Source organism: Anoplopoma fimbria, chromosome 17, assembly GCF_027596085.1.
Source record: "Anoplopoma fimbria isolate UVic2021 breed Golden Eagle Sablefish chromosome 17, Afim_UVic_2022, whole genome shotgun sequence".
Lineage (NCBI taxonomy): Eukaryota > Metazoa > Chordata > Actinopteri > Perciformes > Anoplopomatidae > Anoplopoma > Anoplopoma fimbria.
Genome location: NC_072465.1, coordinates 5,637,103 through 5,657,777, shown reverse-complemented (window position 1 = coordinate 5,657,777; position 20,675 = coordinate 5,637,103). Strand labels below are relative to the sequence as shown.

General features: G+C 41.4%; 1 protein-coding gene across 1 annotated transcript; it reads right to left on the bottom strand.

The window, feature by feature from the left end:
* Positions 1 to 9,642: 9,642 nt before the first annotated feature.
* On the bottom strand, positions 9,643 to 20,281 carry LOC129105577 (inter-alpha-trypsin inhibitor heavy chain H3-like). Its single transcript, XM_054616672.1, has 18 exons — positions 20,157 to 20,281; positions 18,280 to 18,315; positions 18,173 to 18,196; positions 17,423 to 17,580; positions 17,235 to 17,339; positions 16,981 to 17,143; positions 16,607 to 16,717; positions 16,355 to 16,483; positions 15,324 to 15,440; positions 15,071 to 15,239; positions 14,387 to 14,512; positions 13,780 to 13,961; positions 13,481 to 13,666; positions 11,684 to 11,823; positions 11,365 to 11,525; positions 11,127 to 11,156; positions 10,796 to 10,993; positions 9,643 to 10,564 (listed from the first exon to the last, which is right to left on the bottom strand). The coding sequence occupies exons 1-18, from the start codon at positions 20,241 to 20,243 to the stop codon at positions 10,404 to 10,406; spliced, it is 2,283 nt and encodes a 760-aa protein (XP_054472647.1). The 5' UTR covers positions 20,244 to 20,281; the 3' UTR covers positions 9,643 to 10,403.
* Positions 20,282 to 20,675: the final 394 nt, after the last annotated feature.

Here is a 20,675-nt window from a genome sequence, read left to right as displayed (position 1 = left end):
CCCGCGCCTTCTCTGTCTTAGCGAAAAGATTTTCCGGTGCCCCCGGTGTGTGAGTTATAGATGGGGGTTAAGGTGACTGAATAGGCCTGTCTGTTTGGGTTGTCTTAGTGAAATTTATGTCTGTGTGGGCAGAGGAATGTGAAGGTGCACGTGTGTGCGTTTTATACAGTATGTGATCGCTGTGTAACTGAAACGTATTCACCATGCAAACAAGTTGCGTCTCTGCTCATCTTAATGTATTCGATCCAATAAGGTGAAACACTATTGTCAGAAGTTATTTATTCCAGTGAAGGGCATCGTTACAGTTGCATCTGAGAGTTGCTCCCCCACCCCCCTCATTCCACACACACACACATACCCACCCCACATCCACCCAATCCACCTACCCCATCCACGCCGCCTCTCTCTGTCATCTCAGCCTATCAATCAAAAATGTATTAAGTCCGGAGTCGGGGCCGATCAAAGGCAGAATTCCTGGGAGGAGAGCAGATAAGGCCTATCTCATTAATAAGTGCTTTACCATCGTAGGGGCCCGCGCGCCTCGCCACACCCTGCCTGCCTCCCTTTGATATCTAATTATCCATCCGTTTCATTCTGTCAGAGAGGGAGGAGAGGGACGACTCACAGTGTCATCACGACCAAATACCGTTGCGTGTGTGTCTGTGTGTATCGGGATCTGGGCAAGGGGCTGCACCAAAACATCATGACATGCAGCAAATCCAAATGTGCAGCGAGTGGCACATGTAAACAAATGCAAATAAGATGTTCTTGTATGGCACCCCTCGTGAAAAGCTGTCATGCACACGGTGTGAGCCTGAGATGGAGAGAGGGATCTTTTTTTTACAGAGTGTAACACTAACAGTCAACTGCTGCCGAGACTCGCAGGAGGCTTACAAATCTAGCTTTTAACAATCTGTAGGAGCAATGAGCTTTAAGAGTGCTCCAAAGAGCTGAAGACGGATAAGATAGTGACGGGTGAGGAGAGAAACAAGACATTAAAACATCAAGGTAAGATATTGAGGAAAGGGGACAATGGAATGAGTGCAAGGGTTAAGAGGATTTTTAAGAAATGCCGGGTAAAGATTGATGGACAAAAGAAGAAGAAGAAATGAAGAGGGAAGGGAGAGGCAGACAGGAGAAATGAGAGAATGGGAAATGGGAGGGAGAGAAAGAGCAGGGCATTCTTTTCCCTTCTCTCCTTGGTTTTCTGTAAGAGTAGCTCAGGAAGATAAGGCTAAAAGGTCCGTCAGTCTGTTGTGGAACAATCCGTTCTGTGTCTCTCCCCTTTTTCCTCTCTCTTTCTCTCTCAAGATACTGCCTTTCTCTCTGTCTAATGGCACAACTCAGATTTCTAGTGATGCCTCTTGTGATATGGCTCATCTCTGGTGGCATGGTTTACTGACATCACTTGTCCAATACAATATACTCTCATCCCATCAAGAGCAAGCCAGCCACAAGTCTATCACAACAGTAAAACTTTGGGTTATTTCTCTTTAAAGGACAGACTTTAAATGTAGCTAATATTCAAACCAGTGTCACGTATTGATATAAAGAAAGACTATTCAAAGCTACAATAAAAGGGCTGAAATGGTGACTTCATTTAACTGAGCTGTTCAAACCCTCGTCCCTAATCGCTCAAAGCAGAGCCGGGAGACAAACACAGACCAATGAGGATTTAGAAGAACAGAACTGACAAAAAAAAACACAGGCCCACGTGCCTAACAAAGACTCCAAAGTCTTCCTCCCCATCCCATGTCCTCTTTTAAAAAGAGACCTTCATCTCTTGGCGTTCCAGTTATGAAGAGACTTTCTTAAAGAGGAGAGAGGAGGTGTGTCAAAGACTTGGGTCAAAATGTTTACAAAGACGACTTTTAATCCAATCACAGCATCCCCCTGCTTTTATTTCCCGTTTCATGGGATTAAAATTAAATGAAACATATTAAAAAACCAAATTAATTTATGGCTGAATAACATATTTTTCTGTTTTAAATGGATGGTTTTGAAGACTGAAAGGGGATCTACAAAGGCAACAATTAAAGTCAGAGAAGCAAAATAGTTCCTTAGACTTTTAATTCTATTTTGTATTTATACATTTCTAAAGGAAATTATGATGTAAATCCAGCAAACAATGCTCTCTCTCTCTCTGGTTCTCTCTCTGACCTGTTGTGAAGCTGCCTGAGGGCTTGAATAACTGTCTGGTGCCAGGCTGCCTCACCCTAAGGCCTTATGGGAGATGAAGAAGAGGTCAGAAGATGTGTGTGTGTGTGTGTGTGTGTGTGTGTGTGTGTGTGTGTGTGTGTGTGTGTGTGTGTGTGTGTGTGTGTGTGTGTGTGTGCGCATGTGTGTGTGTGTGTGTGTGTGTGTGTGTGTGTGTGTGTGTGTGTGTGTGTGTGTGTGTGTGTGTGTGTGTGTGTGTGTGTGAGGTGTACGCCCATGGTTGTTCCTCGCGTCCGGATGGAGAGATACATGGAAAGGCAGAGAAATGGCAAGTGTGTCAATGGAAAGACAAGAGAATAAGTGGAAAGAGAGACGCGTGTATTGCAATCATGGGACCCAGAAGGCTACACAACAGAGCACAAACAGTAGCAGAAAATCATGTGATAAAGACACCAAATTTGCTATATTAAAGCCAATGGCAGATTCACAAGAACAACACTTATTCTAATCAAATTTGGACTCCATCCATACTGGTACCTCCTTAAATTGTAAAGTTGATATGATGATTACATCACACACACACACACACACACACACACACACACACACACACACACACACACACACACACACACACACACACACACACACACACACACACACACACACACACACACACACACACACACACACACACACACACACACACACACACAACAGGACTACAGCTGAATAGGCCTTTAGCCAACATCTTAGCTTAGCTAACACCTTTCTCTTGAAGCACTTCTTGGTGTGAGGGAACACATCAGACCCACAAGCAGATGAAAGAAAGGTCAACCCGTTGCGGTGAACCTCTTCTACTGCTGACCAGGGCCAGAGGCGCTGCCTGCCTGGGTGGCACTGCCTACACCCCCAGATGAACGGGTCTGGTTGTGATTTGGTTCTGCGGACGTTAAGACACAGAATAGTCTTCCTACGTTTTCTTTTTTGTTCCCAGGATGCCTTGGCTAACGTTGGTTAGGAAGGGGTGATGGAGAGGTCAGAGGGGCTCCAGTCGACTGTGCCCTTAGGGGGAATCCTGGGGAGGGATAGCAGAGAGGTAGCTGAGAGAGGAGGGGGAGGGGGGGGCTTTCCCTCAGGAGCCTGGCCCCTCCCAAATCAAAACAAACAAACAGAGTGGTCCTCTGATCTAATCTGGCTGGACTAAAGCCCTCCAAACAGACCGCCTGGAGCAGCTACTACACATCAGCTTGTCCTGTCCCTTCCAGCAACTTAGCAGTACTGTAACTACTATAACATCATTTTACAGGATCTTTCCATCAAGAGTTAAAAAGTAAAAATGGAAATGAAACTAATTTACATAAATATATCAGACGCATCAGGGGCTATTTGCAATATTCTCTGCTTTGAAGCGCTCACTTCTGAAGATTGAAGACACCGGGCGGGTTCAACTTATTTACAGATATTAACAACAAAAACAAGTACTACTTCAAGCACTGTACCGAAAACACAAATGTACATTTACTGACTGCAGGGGAACAGTATTTAATAGGCTACTTGCCTGGGAGAGCCAACATGTTTCTGGCCCCGTGAATGCTCACCCTAAACATTCCTTCTGTTTTTGTGTTTTGAAGCTTTGCTATGGTTTAGCCAGTAGACTAAACTTCTGAGAGGCTAGCTGTAACCACAACACAATGCTAAACAAATTCCTCTTCCTCAGCAGCGCACCCACCAATTGCAGCGCAGCCTTCTGTCAGCTGACCAGCAAGAGAAGATGAGGGTGAGATTAGCCCAATCAGGGGTCAGGATGAGGTTATCACAACCACTCCAAAACTAAAACAGATGGAGAACGGAGTGCAGCACGACTCAACATCTACTGTCGGCCTCATATCTTTAGGCCATGTATTCTCCTGCGCCACTGGACTGGAAGAATGTCAGACTTAGTTTTGGTTTTTGGGTCAAGTTGCTTTAACAAAATATAGTGTGGATCAGCAAGTCTGAGACGTAAGATACGACTCATGATAACACAAGACGTGTAAATCTTACAGCGGTTAATGCTCTCTGTCCCTCGAAGGAAGAAAAATAAATAGTAACAAGAAATGATGCCCACACACAAACACCTCATTCTGTGAATTGATGGTCACATATATACCTTTTTATATCATCGTACTGAAGTGTTTAAACACAAACACACACCTATAACAATTTCCCTTCGAGTAGAAGATGCACAACAAGACAAGGAAAAAATTTGAGAGAAAAGGTATGTAAAAGTAGTGGCTGTGGTTATGAGGGTTTTTGATAATAACAACAGGTATCCAGCTTTTTATGAAGTAGAATAGAGACCTGTACTCTTATTTTCTGGTGACAATGCAGACCTGTCTTGAACTGGCCTCTTGGAAGTACAAATACAAATGTGTACAGTTTGCCCCAAACGTCATTCCCGTCGTCTGTCAGTCTGCTCTGGATTTTTTCCCCACTTTGTCTATTTTTGCATAATTGTTTGCTTGTTCTTTTCATTATCTCTCCATCTGGAATTCAACTCCCTGCAGTGATAAACATAAGGCCCCTATCAATCTATTTCTCCTTCTTTCTCTCTCCAACTCCTTGCACCTAGATGAGATGTAATTTTGATTAACAGCGCCACGACAAGACGACACAAGAGTTTTGTCATGAAGGAAAAGCAAACAAACAAAACCGACGAGATAAAATGCTGAAAATATGTACAACATCTTATCACAGATGCTAATTGTTTCCGTGTGGGAGGGGGGTGGCCGTGGCCGTGGAGACGAGCGGTGCACGTGAGGGAGGGAAAGAGGAACTTGAGAATATCCTCCCTGTGCGTTTGGCCTGCGCCTGACTTCAGAGCTAAGCCCTCTCTCAAGAGAAGGTCAACACCAGGTTCAACTTTTCACCTCGGCAGCCTGAGAGAACACACTAAATACCAAGGATTACGCCACAGTGTGCTGCAGTATCGCCTGGCCTTCACTGCACTCCGGATCAGACAGACAGCACATTTCATAACCACAAAATTCAATAATGCATTCTCAGTGTAAAATAAATGCCACAGCAAAAGACAAACGTGGCACATTTTCAAAATAAAATATGAGTGCAAATCTGCATAAATATTACTAATATTAACTGCAGCAGATATGCAACAGTATTTAAATTACATTCAAATCATGTAGGTTCAATCTTTTCAGTCAGATTATTTGCAAACTACATTTTGATGAAATTTTGGTGACAAACATTAACTCACAAAGTCAACAGAAGATCAAAGTTGGCACCAAAAACCCTTGTCAACCTCCTGTACTGAAAGGGAGAAGTGGGTGGACTACAGTGGAGGGGAGTCGAGGACCCTTCAATTAACTTTTGGCCACCATGACTAGTAGTGCAATGTATATGTGAGCGGGCACATGTCCTTACATGTGCGTGTGTGTGGGCATGGCAGTGTCAGCGTCGGTCAGGTGTAACTGAACAGGCAGACAGACAGACGGGCAGGCGGCCGGCTGGCGTCAGCGGCCACACGCCCGTCACGACACACCACACGCCGAGGAGCCGCATACCGCAGCACCCACACTGCGTGCACACAATGAGCGCTCAGTCCCCCGCATCACGCACCAGCGGCAGCAGCAATGTGAAATATTCACACAAGGACAAAAGGTAGAGAAACGGGCGGTTGAGGGGGGGAGAGACCTGGGAGGTGAGGACGGAGGAAAGAGTTCAAAAAGTTGGGTTGAAATGAAAGAGGTGACATGAAACATTATCACTTAAGTCAAACTTGAGTGTTCAGAAAAATGTTCACTGCACAGCTGTTTGAAAGTGGGCAATTTTGCATTTTCAAGTTTAGCATTCAACAAAAAAAAAAAGAAAGTGTATTTGGGACAGCTGTTTCAAAATGCAACATTAATTTTGAGATGTTCTTTGACAAAAGAGCTTTAAAAATACTCTATTGTAAGTAAGATGTCGTTGGTAATAAACAGTGTTCATTTTAGTATGATTATACAACTACATTTACTTTCATTCAAACTATTGCAATAATCATAACTATGACCGAACAATTTTAATAATCAAATAATTGTTTAAGTCATATATATATATATATATATATATATATATATATATATATATATATATATATATAAAAGAAAACATCCCAGATTCTCAGATTTGCTGCTCTTCTCTCTTTTGCATGATTGTAAATTGAATGTCTTTGGTTGTTGACTGTTGGTTAGACAAATTAATCAGTTTCATAATGTCACTTTGGGCTCCGGGAACTTGTGATGGCTGTATTTCACAGTTTTCCAACATTTTCTAGAATAAAGTATATAAAGATTGATAAAAAAATAAATAATCCAGAGATTAAACAATATTGAAAATAATTCTTAGTTGCTTCACTAATCACAACTTTGATTCAGTCACTTTCTCAAAATATTGCAGCAGTTTCTATTTGGAACTTTCTAAGTAAATTATGTGTCTTGAATATGTAATTTCAACACACGCAATACAAAAAAACTAAACAAAGTTCTTGTGCCTTATAAGAACTAAAAAGATCCTTGAAAATAAATATTATCTCACAGCAGTCAAACCCGACTTTAGGACCTGAGTTGAGACGCCACTGATGTTCTACAGCCCTCTCCCGCCCTCTAGTGCAGCAGCAGCAGACCTACATTAACTGACTGCGTTTGCTGCACAACCTCCTTATTAAAACCCTTCGTCTGACCTGATGTTTCCAACCTTGTGGGGATCTGGGGGATAAACAGCAGAGATATTAATGTCAGCCATGTGTGAAGAAGTCGCTCGAGCGTTTTCTGCAACCAGGGCCAATGGAGCACAGTGGGGCCCTCTCAAGCTATTGCTGACACCCTGAGCCCCGCACATCTGGTATTAATCAGCAAAGCTTACACAAACACACACATACAAAGAGACAGACACACACAAGCAAACACTCAGGCAAAGATCCCCTTAAGAAAATCCCTCTCAACTCCTGAACTTCCGACATGACTGGGGTCAACACACTTGCCCTGGATCCATTAGTACAAACACCAGAGCCATGTAATAAGAGCTGGTGAGTTGTTACAGTACGGTGTCCTCACTCACTCACACTCACACACACACACACACACAACTATCACAAAATACATTTTAGACTATGCACAGGGGCAAGAACCATAAATGCAAAAACATACAAACATTTAAATGACATATATAAAGGTGGACAGAGACGAAGAAGGTGTGTTCTGAGCTGTTGATGAAATAAAAATATACCACACCAGTCACTACAACACAATCAGAGTGGCTATAGTGCAGACTGACTGCGCGTCTCAATACCTGTACTACCATACAATGTATTATGCCCGAAAAAGATTTAGGACGTCCAAATATATATAGTATGTCAAATGCAGTATGCAAAAAAACAACAACAACAGGATGTTCTACTACATTTGGTCACATTTTGCAGTTTGCAAGCCAGCTTTTCTGGCAATTCTGACCCACAATCCTTAGCTCAGCAGCTATAAGAGCACAAGGGTTAATGTTCAGGTTGACATGTTATGTGGAGTATTATGTCCCAATTGAATGTATACTGCATGCAGCAGTGCGTCCTTTTTACTGTTTGGTTTCAGGGTCCTAGTATGATACGTGCTGGCTCATTGTCACATTGTAGTGGCTTACTGGGACACTTAGAACAGAGCCATTGTTACTGTTATTAGAAACACCTGTGATTTTCTGACTCTGACACGTTAAAAAGTCTGCTGTAAAAAAGGTCAGTCTCTTTAAGCCCATGAAGTGAAGACAGGACAACTAATTAGCTAGTCAATTGAAATCACCTGTGTGGGGGTACCAACAGCATTCAGGGCCTTTAACAAAGGCTTTTTATATTAAAACACATTTCTAGATGTGTTGCTTGTTGGTAAAAAATAAAACAAAGATAAATTGTGATCCTTTTTTATTATTATTATTATTCGTGACACGTATTTAATCCTAATTTCCTTTGTGAAACAACATATATTCCTTGAAGCACGGCACCCTGATGAAATGTATTGAAAGAAAACCACACCAGTTTATTTTCTTTTTCTACTTGCATGTAGCTGTGACAGGAGTTAAGCCTAAATGTGAGTACATAGCTGTCAAATGTGACTACAATTTTGATTACTGAATCTGTCAATAAGGATTGTTCCACCTTAAATAATTTGGAAAGGAAAAGTAATGGACATATTGCAAACCGCATTAAGGTTTCATAAGTACTAACTTCAATATTTTTTTTACTTACTGCAGCGGAAATTCAGTCCTTCACTACTATGTAACATACTGTATGTGGGTAACAGTATACTGTACTGTAACAATATACATATAGGTTTGTGAGCTTCTGGTGAGCACATTCAGTTGTCATACCTCCGTCTGACGTTTATTCAACACCTGCTTCTGGTCCCATGAAGCTTCTTTAGGGCTCAAGTTACACATTTAAAAATGTTAGTATAGGCACATTTTAGGTAAATTTAACATTACCCTAAATACAACAAGTCGGGCAAACTCATGTATAACAGGTAGGTAGTTTTAAATACGGCCCCACGTTGTTGTAGCCGATACGTTAAAAACATCAGCACATCGTCCCGGGTAGTTTTTTCCTAACATTGCCTGCTTTTCGCAGCAGTACATTTGACAAACTCGTCGGTTAGTCTCATTGTGGTCTTTTTGTTTCTAGGAGTGAACCACACTGTTTAAAAATACTTCCAATAAAGCACAAATTTCACCTTTTGTGTGGCTTGTAAAATTCTGTTTTTGAGTGCGGAGTCTTCTTTAGCTCCGGTTGGCGGCGCAACAAGCCTCAATGAGCTCACTGCTGCCCCCTGTGGCCATAACAGTACTCACAAGTTCCTCTCCACACCTGACTCTTAATGATATTCGACAAAAATGAAAATGGAACAAATATGCCCAACAAATATTTGGAGAAATAAATACAGCGGGGAATAAATTCCACTTTAAAAATATTCCTTTAAAGCAACTCCATTTAATGTTTGCTAAAGTAAGTTTACTACAGTTAAACATGCATTCCACCCCTTGCCCTCAAGGTAGGCGCTCTTAACATTTTCTTGTGAACAGTGATGATGAGGTTGAGGAAATTTAAGTGATAGCTGTAGCCTAATTCTACCCCTCCAACAACCCAGTGCTAAATGTATTCAAAGTGGACCAGCTCCAAACTCACCCTCACCTCCAGTGCTGAAATCACCATGCTGCTCCAGATCCCAAGGAGACGCATCTGGCATCTTCACGTGGTGTTTGAGAGACCAGAGAGAGAGGCTGGTGCTCATCAAGAGAAGCGGCGTAAGTGTGTTCAGGCTCTGTGCCTCCCGCCCTCAAGGCAGCCTCAGTGGGTCTCCAGCCATTAAGCCTCAAGCAAGCCGACACACTGGCTATAATGAGCTTATGAGTTATGAGTTATTCTGAATTGATTAGTTAACTCTTGCGGCAATCAAACAGAAACTGGTGTAAATGTGTATTTATTGTAGTCACTTAAAGAGCCAAGGTCAAAGCAACTTTGGTTTTAAAGCATCAAGAACTCTTAATATAATGTAGACCTCAAATTTGTATTTCAAATCTAAATTTCCCATTCAGCCCAGTTAGAGCTGTAGTGAGAGTTGAGGACGTACAGTATGTGGGTGGGTTATTACACCAGTGTAGAGGTTTCTTCCTTTTTAGGCAACACTACAGTCACACAAATCCTATTTGTCCAATACTTAAGTTTATGACCAAATACCTGCAAAACCTATCAACCTTAGCTGTACTATGTACTGATTAGTAACATGTTAGCGTGATAAAAATGCTTAACTAAGATGGTGAACATAGTAAACATGTGTATATGCCAAAAAGTTATTGTTCACCTCTTCTCAAAGAGGTCAAAGGGGTTTTTGTGAATCAACGAGCAGCTCAAAGCACAGAGTGAGGCAAAATTACATTTGTGCAGTTGTGGCCGAGGTCATGTACACACCCATGTTACCTTGAAGTGAACCCAAAGTGCAAATACATTAAACCCAAATATGCTGGGCTAAGCAAAGTACATCCAGTGTAACTCCTGTACTGACAGGGGGAAAACATTTTTTATATTTAAATATATATTTGATTGCAAAGAAGTGTAGAGAAGTTAATTTGGTATGTGAAGTATGAAGACTTATATAATCTATGAGAGCTTAATATTGGAAAGCTTTACCACCATATTATTTTTGTCATCATTTAATCCCCCTGTCTGCGTTCTAACTTTCACAAACCGCATATATTATCAGTGTTACAATCAGTAACATTGCCATTGGATCTCTAACCAGGTTGAAAATGGTTCCTGGTTTGTAGTTGATGTTGAAGCATGGAGCGTCATGTCTGTCTGGCAGCTCTATTTTGAGGTGAGGTTCTCCGTCCACTGCAAAATCATCATAAAAGTATCATGTCATGCAGAGAGCATATATAACAGTCGTATGGCTGGAATGATTTCATTTTAGAAAGAATAATACATATGATTCCTGTATTTGATGAGTCTGGTTTTATAAAAACTTTTAACAGAAGATTTAAGTAAAAGTAATCTGAACAATGAAAGCATAAATGAGCTAGAATGATAGTAATAGTAAAACCTACGACTACATGGAAAGCTTACCATCTGATCGGCTACGGTAACTGCCACCACAGGAACTGATACTTCTGGGGATGATCCTTAGGGAACTGCTACTACCGGAACTGATACTTCTTGATCCAAAACTATCGTGATTTACGGGGTCGGCAAGAAAGAAATTTCTACTTCTGGGGATGCTTCTGAAACTGGTACCACGGGAACTGGTACCAGTGTAACTGAAACCTGTTATCCGAAATAATAAAAGCATATTTCAGTAAAGTTGTTCAGCCCAAAATGAGATTTAGAAATGGAAGCATTCTGTCAAATAAAGGTTCATTATGGTATTCCACATAATTAAGTGAAAAGAGTGTCGTACCACTGTTTCTCTCCGCTTTCTGTCGCTGGTCTGTGAAACAGGGCAACAATTAGAAAACTCACAACACAAAGTTATCTTCTACTAACATATAGTTATTCAAAAGGTTTATAATAACAATATGCTATCAATTTTAAAAGAAAAATATACAGGTTTACTTTTCAGTTTAGCAGATCACTATCAACTATTTTTCCTAATCAGCTGCAAACTAAATAAACATGGCCTGTTGCATTTCCCTCACCCTCAGTCAGTTTATCAGCGATGAGAGGGCTGTCTGGTCCGTCCTCAGTTTCAGGCTTGGTGACCACCATGGAGGTAACAGGGGTGACGAAGTTGTATCGCACAGACAAGTCCAGGGCCTTGGCTGTCATAGTTTCTTTCTCTTGCTGAGTACCAATGTCACTGGGAGATTAATGAGGATTAGTTGATTGTTTTATAATGACCTATGACGCACATGATGTGCAATAAAAAGCACATCTGTCACAGTTCATGGAGAAGCCTGCTTAAAATCTCGGTGCAGGTACAGACAGAGATGGAAGACACGATTCAGAAGAACAAACCTGTTCTCCAGTAGCTGTTGGATGGTGAGGTAGGCCCAAAGACGCTCTGAGAAATTCCCAAAGATGTAATCCTGTTCTGGGTAGGTCACATCCAAGTTTACCACACTGGCCTTTCCCTGCACCTGGAAGTCCTCCTCAGGCTATAGAAAGAGGAGAAAGAGAAAAGATTAAATTACAAGTGTTATTGACAGGAGAGGGGATTCATAGTATTGTTTGATAACGAGGCTAAGAGTCTACTAAACTGTTTCAAAAGTTTACTTAATGTACACATGTTTACTATGTTCACATTACATTACATTACATTACATTACAGTCATTTAGCAGACGCTTTTATCCAAAGCGACTTACAGGAAGTGTATTCAACATAGGTATTCAAGAGAACTACTAGTCACCAGAAGTCATAAGTGCATCTCCTTTCTTAAACAAGCATCTCAAAGTATAAGCCAGAGCAAAAGTATAGTGCAGAGGCAGATTACTACGAAAACAATAATTGCAACAGACTAATCTGAATATAGTAAGTGCTACAAACTACTACGAATAGGATAAGTGCAGTAAACAAATACAAATTCAATAAGTGCAGCGAACTGATACGAATACAGTAAGTGCAGCAACTAATACGAGTGCCATAAGTGCTACGAGGAAGGCTCCGGGTAGTACTTCCTGAAGAGGTGAGTTTTCAGCCTGCGCCTAAAGATGGGCAGCGACTCTGCTGTCCTGACGTCAGTGGGGAGTTCATTCCACCACTGAGGGGCCAGGACAGAAAAAAGCTGTGACCGGGTGGATCGGCCGCAGGGACCTCTGAGCGACGGGGCAACCAGTCGCCCCGAGGCAGCAGAGCGAAGTGGTCGGGCAGGGGTGTAGGGCTTGACCAAGGCCTGGAGATAGGAAGGAGCTGTTCCTTTCACTGCCCTGTAGGCTAGCACCAGAGTCTTAAACTGGATGCAAGCTCTTACAGGGAGCCAGTGTAGGGAACGGAGAAGGGAAGTTGTGTGAGAGAACTTGGGGCGATTGAACACCAGACGTGCTGCAGCTTTCTGGACAAGCTCCAGAGGTCTGATGGCCGACGCCGGGGCTCCAGCAAGTAGTGAGTTGCAGTAGTCCAGGCGGGAGATGACCAGAGCCTGGATGAGCACCTGCGCCGTCTCCTCAGTGAGGAAGGGGCGAATCCTCCTGATGTTGTAGAGGAGGAATCTGCAGGAGCGTGTGACCGATGCAATGTTTGCTGAGAACAACAGTTGGTCGTCGAGGGTCACACCCAGATTCCTCACAGTCCGAGTTGGCGTCACCACGGCATCATCAATGGTGTACTATGTTCACCATCTTAGTTAAGCATTTTTATCACGCTAACATTTTACTAATCAGTACAAAGTACAGCTAAGGTTTTGCAGGTATTTGGTCATAAACTTAAGTATTGGACAAATAGGATTTTTTTACCTGATGATTAAGACTGAAAAAAGTTAAGGGATCAAGTGAGTAGGATTCATCCTCTGGGGACCAAAAAACATCCAAATTGTTCTTGTGATTTTCAGAGACCATCCCTTAAAATATGGCAGACTAAAATAGGACAATCATGGCATAGTCATTTGATCCCTACTGAAGCCCTGAGATAGGACAGAAAAAACTAAAACTGCTAAAGTAATAATACCTAGACTAAGATAATCTACTTAAATTCAATGTGTTTGTACTTTCATTCTTACCATTAAATATTGAGGCACAGGAATTGTCTCACATATCTTATATTCACCAAAATAGTGTCTTTCTCATGCTTTAATTGACATATTGTTGTCCTTTTCTCACCCCCTGGGCGAACACCTCCACCAAGAAGTTATCCATGTCACTGTCCGTCAGCTGACCGGCCACCACGATCTCTGAGCCGTTAAACAACTGGCTGTAGTGGTTTTTGGTCAAGAAAATCACAGCACTCTCAGGATAACGCAGGTCTACCTCCAAGAGCAGAGGGCTGGCCACCTCCTCATAGAAACCCTGGAACAAAGACACACTCCAAATCATTCATTTACCCCTTTGGAATGTCCTTGGATGTGCAAACTCGTATCTACAAACATGCTCGGACATTATGTTTGCAGTAAATACCCAACCTTGAGTTGAATGGCTGCATCTGAACCCTCATAGATCCTGCGGGCCACTCCTTTGTTTTGTCTGCACATCACATCAAGAAAGGAGTAATCCACATCATTTCCAAATCCAAGACAGAACATAGTCATGTTCCCTCCAATAGCAGAGTGTACATTCTTCTGAATCATTTGCAGGTTGGACTCCCCTACAAGCAGGCACACAAGTGTATTGGTGAGCATGTAATGACAGCCTTGCAGTTTCAATTAGACTTAAGTTACTTCTAAGGTTTTTCAAACTTTTATTTATTTTGTGTATGGAATTGCTGCTTTCTCAAAACCGGAGGGCATTCAGCACACTAAAGGTTTGTGTAAATTCACAGAAAACTTTTCAATCTTAAAAGGATGTTCTTCTTCAGGTCTTCCTTTACAAACAAAAAGAAACCAGAAAGGACAAAACCCTTTTAACTACTTTCTGACACAACTACTTATCAAAATGTTTTTGCACAGTGCAGACAACCGACCCTTTGTTTAAAATCACAGTTAGATATATGTCAAACTTGTTTTAAACTGCTGTACTTAATCTAGACATGGAGATTAAAATACTATAATCTTCCAAATTAAGACATTTTACCACTGTTCGGCATCCCATCAGTCAGTAAAATAATCATGTCGGCACTCCTCTCTGGAAGGTTCTTTTCTCGTCTTTCTTTCTCCAGCATGCTCACGGCCTTCAGTACAGCGTCATTGATATTGGTGACTGAAAGGAAACAATACAATGAGCAGATTAACATGGACTTTTCTTGAGATACATTTTCATGTAAGAAATAACTACAAAATAGTTCCTCAATGTGTTCTTTTAAGGAATAGTTCAACAACTAAGCCAGCAGGCTGTTTTCTAAGCTTAGCATAAAGACTGCAAGCATAGGGGGAACCTGGCTGGATCCAAAAGTAACAATACACCCATCAGCACCTCTTGAAAAAAAAAAAAAAAAAAAAAAAAAAAGCATTGTATCTTGTTTGTTTATTTAAAAAAAATTGTAAATATGACAATTTGGTTACTGGAGTCTCTGCTTAATTCTAGGCAATTCCTCTTTTTTCAGACCCTGCTACAATCACATCTTACATTCACTGCTTTCAGCATTAACCTTAGTTTCAAGGATGCAAGTATAGTTGGTTTATACTGCAGTGCAAATAGGCCTTTGACATTAAGTCAAATGAACCAATAAAAAGATGACACATTGTAAAATGCATGAATTCAAAGGGGGATTCTAGTCATCTGAAATAGGAAAGTAGTTACCATTTGGTTTCCTCTTACCTCCACTGTCATTCATTTTCCTGATGTAGGAAATGGCTCTAATCACATTTTGCTTTGTTGCTTTGGTAAGAAAGTTCTTCCAGGTGGTAATTCTTTCATCAAACAGGATCAGAGCAAAGTGGTCCTCTTCGTTGAGCTCTTTCAGAATGGCCACTAGTGCATCGCGGGTCTGCAATGTTTCCCAAATCCACACATGAACATGTGTGTAGTAATGTATACAGTATTGGGCTTACCAACACAAAAAGTGTTATACCTGTTTGATCTTTGTTCCCCTCATTGATCCGCTCCTGTCAATCACAAACACCAAATTCTTTGGGACTCTGACGAGGTCAGGTGGAGCAAAGAAGTGCACAAAGTATCCGTTCACAATCTAAAGGGAAATACAGCATTTGATTAACACTAATATGGAAATATAACAAAAGGGCACAGCTGTGCTCGCCTTTATATGGCTAGGAAATTAAACTTAAGATCTGTTACAAAGGCCACACCACTTGGACTATTCCGCCCCCCCTCTAAGAGTGGTATGTTCCGTCTCCTCTGTATAGTTCACAAAGGCCACAAGAGTTTTTTCTGAGTCACTGTAATTAGGCCAACAAAGCCCAAAACGGGTGTTACTACCTTTGTTTGGCGTGCGTCCATTGAACTGTAAGTAATTAAGTTGCATATTGCCATGGTATATCTACAGAATTCATCCCTGTTTGGTGATTCTTGTTTAGTTTCATTTCTGTTAATACTGGTCATGCTAATTAGGTTAACTTGAGCCATTCAGTGTCTGCTGTGTTAGCTTCCACCTGTTTAGAGAGTGTGCTAAAGTTACTACATTCAATGCGCCTTTGTTTGGTCATTGCGCATGTGTAAACTCAGTATATTGCTAAATGTGTATAAATGTCTTGATAGTTAATGCTTACTGTTAGCATTTAGAGTAGGTAGCTGTCACCATTGTGGCCTCATAGTTCCACCTTGTGGCCGTGTTAAGCATAGCGGTACATGACATGTTCCTTATAGTGCTTGAGCTTAATAGTGTTTGTTTATTGTTTCTATTTCAGAAACCACGCTCACATATTTACAACGACTACAAAGGCATTTCTGTACACCCTGTCAAGCCAAAACTCAACAATAAAGTGTTCTATCTGTAACTACGGGACTATTTGTGATTTGACCAGTCACTTCAGTGGTGGGTGGTGATTTCCAGAACCTTAGTTTTGAGAGAAGCCAATGTCAGCCAACCTCTTTCTTTTAAGATCAGAAGTAAAATACTAAGCAAAGTCTTTGCTTGTCGCTGACCTGAAGTTCCCCAATGCCCTCTTTCCGTTTTACATCATACGTGACAATGAAATCTCTGTTAATTATGGTGCCTTCACATCCTGGACATATCCTCTGCTGCTCCAGTGTTGGTGAGAAAGAGATTTGTGCCTGAAAGACAAAGAGATTAATTTCAGTTGACATTATAGGACACATTATCTATGCTTACAAAACCATCAAAAAGTTTCTTATTAGTCTATAAACAGCCGAATAGAAATCTTTCAAATCCATTACCTTTGTGTCTGTGACAGTTTTCTCCACCAGGGGAAGCAGATCATTGGAGAGAAAGGTTGCAGTGGCCTCAACAAAAGCAAAGCCCTGGGGCTCATAGATGTTTGTCACAATCTGTCACACACACACACACACACACACACACACACACACACACACACACACACACACACACACACACACACACACACACACACACACACACACACACACACACACGCATAAGTTATCACTGAGGCAGATCAAGTCTGGAGTTTTAATGTGAAGTCTCATAAATGTTGACACAAATTCCTCCTAACACTGGACATGCAGTTTTTCAGCTGCTCCTGAACCGTATGTCATTATTTAGAAAACTAACTGAGGAAACCTTGTCCCACCTGAAACTCCTGCACCGGTTGTTTGGGTTTAACTCGAGTCAGAATCTCATACTGGCCCAGTTTCCTCTGAAGGAGCTCCTCGTAGGTCAGAATGAAAGTCACGTTACTTTTGGCTGCGATGTTGACAGACACTAAAAACGTCTCCATCGTCCTTCCAGAAGCTCTGTAATAACATCCATGTATAACTTTATGTTGTTCACACCACCACCAACACAGGCTCAGGGCCCTCTGTAACATCTTTCAGTCCGACTCACTTGACCAGTCCAGCAGTCTTTCCAGAGGAAACAGCCTTCTCATACTGTTTCTTGGCTTTCTCTTTCTCCTTCACCTCCCCAACATACATCTCACCATCAATTTCCCTGTGAGGAACAAAGACACTTGTCAAAAGGCAAAGAAAGACAGGATCAATTCTAACAGTAAAAAGTACTTTATTCTAACTGACATGCTGAAGTTCACGATGAAGGCCGTCTTGGGGAGCTCCACTTCGAAGAAGATTTCCTGGGAGGAGTTTGCTTTGTTCAGAGCCTTGGAGGTCATGACAGTGTGAGCGAATCGAGACGTCACCGTGCAGTCCACTTTCACGCTGTACACCTCCACCATCTGAGAGGATGGACAGTGTCACATTCTGCCTCATGCAGTTACCAATTTCCCACCAGTCCCTGTCACCTGACCTTTCCCTTCTCAGCCTAGATCATTGAAGTCACAATGTTGCTTTCCTTCTAAACCTGTACCTGTCCGTCTGCTTCATTCATGTTTCCCTGACCCTAATTCGATATGCACAGACTTGCCCCTCATGCCAGTAAGCATCTGTATTTCCATCCCAGAAACTTCCCTGTCGGCCTGGTCTGTCTACTTTCTCCTCCCCTTGTTGGTAGAATTCACATTAGCTGATAACGAAAGAGGAAAACTTTTCATTCTTGTTGAGTAAAATGCTTTCGAACAAGAGACATCTGGAAGCAATGAGGTTTATAGAAAATGTGAACTTAGTTTTGCAAACAGTAGAAATACCACTACTGTGAGATAGAAGCTACCAGTCATCTTGACCATGGCCTTGTGTGTATTGAATTATCATATCCAGGTTTTTTTATTTTTAATGATGCATTAACATGAATGTAGAAAATCTTTGTTATTACAAAAGGTCCTACCTCTGTCTTGACATAATTCTATATTAATATCAAAATTGTTTCCTTACATTCAAAGAGCTTGTGCTTCTTTTCTAGAGAAGAAAAAAAAGACAAGGAATGCGGTTATTTTCAGCAGGATGGAACAAACATCAGCATAAGACTTAATTATGCATACCGTTATTAACCTGGGGCCCAAAGCTTCTTTGGTCTCCTGGAACACAACATATGACTGCATGTTTATTATAGAAAGGAACAGCAGGATTGTGGAGAGATGTGCACCGAATGAATAAACATTGGCAAACACTACCCCTGATGTTTACCCAAATGTTTCCCGTTATCCACACCATGGCATGTTCGACTCAGACTTTCAAACACTTTTGTACAAACACTGAATCGGCAGTCCCCTTTCTGAAGTTCCTCTCAGTTTTGCAAGATGTCGTTTAAAGCAAGTATTTTTTTAGCAGATTTCGCAAGAAAGGTGTGGCCCAAGAATCAGACAAAGAAATTGAGACAGGCATGGGAAATGTTTTGGATGTTAAGGTCACACGGCTATCAAGCTGGCTGGAATAAACAGGTAGCTGCAAGCAGGCTGGTTGCAACATGAATACACTGATGGACTGTTTTTTTATATAAACTGTGAAAGCATGTATGTGGGCAGGTGGCAGAGGCAGAAAAACTCCATGCGGGTAACTAGTGGACTTGTGAGTTATGACAAAGTCTGAAATGACAGGACATTGTTAGTTAAAGAAACTGAAGCGTAGGTGGTTTGGAGGCCACAAAAGGAAAGGAGGAAGTGGAGAGCAGCAAGCATCACAATTACACACCTCCATCTTACTACTTCTGGGTTGGAAGGTATTATTTCATGCGGCTGCATTGCATGCTGGTCTATTACGCCTAAGTACATACATTTTTTTTTAAAAAGATGTGTCCCGATCTTTTCTTAAATGGATTACTAATTGTGATATTCTTAATAAAATCACTTTTCAGCCTCATCCATGACTTTTTAAACATGAGAGTTTAGACCGCGGACCAATGTTGTGCATGGTAACATCGCACAGCAGTATCAAGTGGCCTCTGTCTTCACAGCAGCTTTGGTTGTAAAAATATGAAACAACTTTATTCATCCACAGTGGTGATATTCTGTTGTTTTAACATTATTACTAATATGCTTAGCTTGTGTAGCCTATAAATCAGGATATGTCTGGTCTAATAATGCCTATATTTATTTTTTTACAGGCTACACGCCATCTGTCACCACTGGTGAAGTGGACAGAAAAGGCTCACATCTGTCATAAACCCTAAACGGCCTAAGAAATCGTTGATATCATGGATAGAGGTAGTAGGCCATTCCAGTTGTCCGCTCTGAAAGGTCCTGCAAGGTGCGTGAAGTGGTCATTTTCAGCGCATGCATAATGAGGAAATGTCAGATATCCACAAATCTCAAGAACAATAGATTATATTTTGCAATGAAAGTGACCGCTGCATGCACTTGGTGGAAGAGCACAAAGTCATGCAGTAATCAGTTTACAGGTATTAAAGATTAGGCCTACTATTGAGGCTTAAAATGTAACTTCATTTTCAATTTCAAACATGCTTTACAATTGTTTTCTTTTTTTCGTCTTCTTCAGATCAGATAGGGAAAACAGTACAAAACAAATAAAAGAAAAACAGAATTAGGACTTTTTTATTTTATTCTTAGTATTAGATTCGTAAAGTCAATTTATTTCTTTAAAGCCCAGGAAACATAACAAAAGATTGAATAAAATAGTCTTATAGAAAGATCGCATGATACAGCGGACAGTTTCCTTTTTTTCCCAGGAAAACAGTTGCTACTGTCAGACACGCTAAGCACGCCACTTGCGTTCCTAGGGATTTTTCATGGGGAAGATCAACTCTTACTAGTAACTTAGTAATACATAGATATGACTTTACTGCAGATAAAGGTTATTTCAAACAGTGTATGGACTGATCGCTAATGAAGTGCAAGCATGACCATCGATCATAACATAACAGACGACATGTCAACATGAAAATGCTGCAAACGTTAAATACTTGCGGGCCAGCATCTCTGCGATAAACGAGCAGAGCTCCCCGGGCCTGAACTGGAAGCCAGACGCAGACACAAATCCACAGCAGCATGACTCTTCACAGCGCAGGCATGGCTGGGAAAAACAAGACTGCTTCTGAGTATGGAGGCGGGGATAATGGATTGTGTAATGGTGGGGATAAAGTATTCGGTCTTCCCGTAAGTGTTTTACTCCACCTACACTCTGCAGGAGGAGGGACCCTCTGCAACTCCTGGGTTTGTGTGAGTCAACTTCCAGTGAAAAATTATTTATCTATTGGCTGATCTCAGGCTGTGTGGTGTGTGGTGTGTGGTGTGTGTGTGTGTGTGTGTGTGTGTGTGTGTGTGTGTGTGTGTGTGTGTGTGTTTACTGCATGCTTTAAATTCACATGAATCTTGAGGGTTTTTATTTCTTCTCCACGGCATCACACAGTGTAAACCACCAGTTAAGTGTTATATGAAAATATTTCCTGTAGTAAAAACAATAATCAGAGAAATTTGGTACA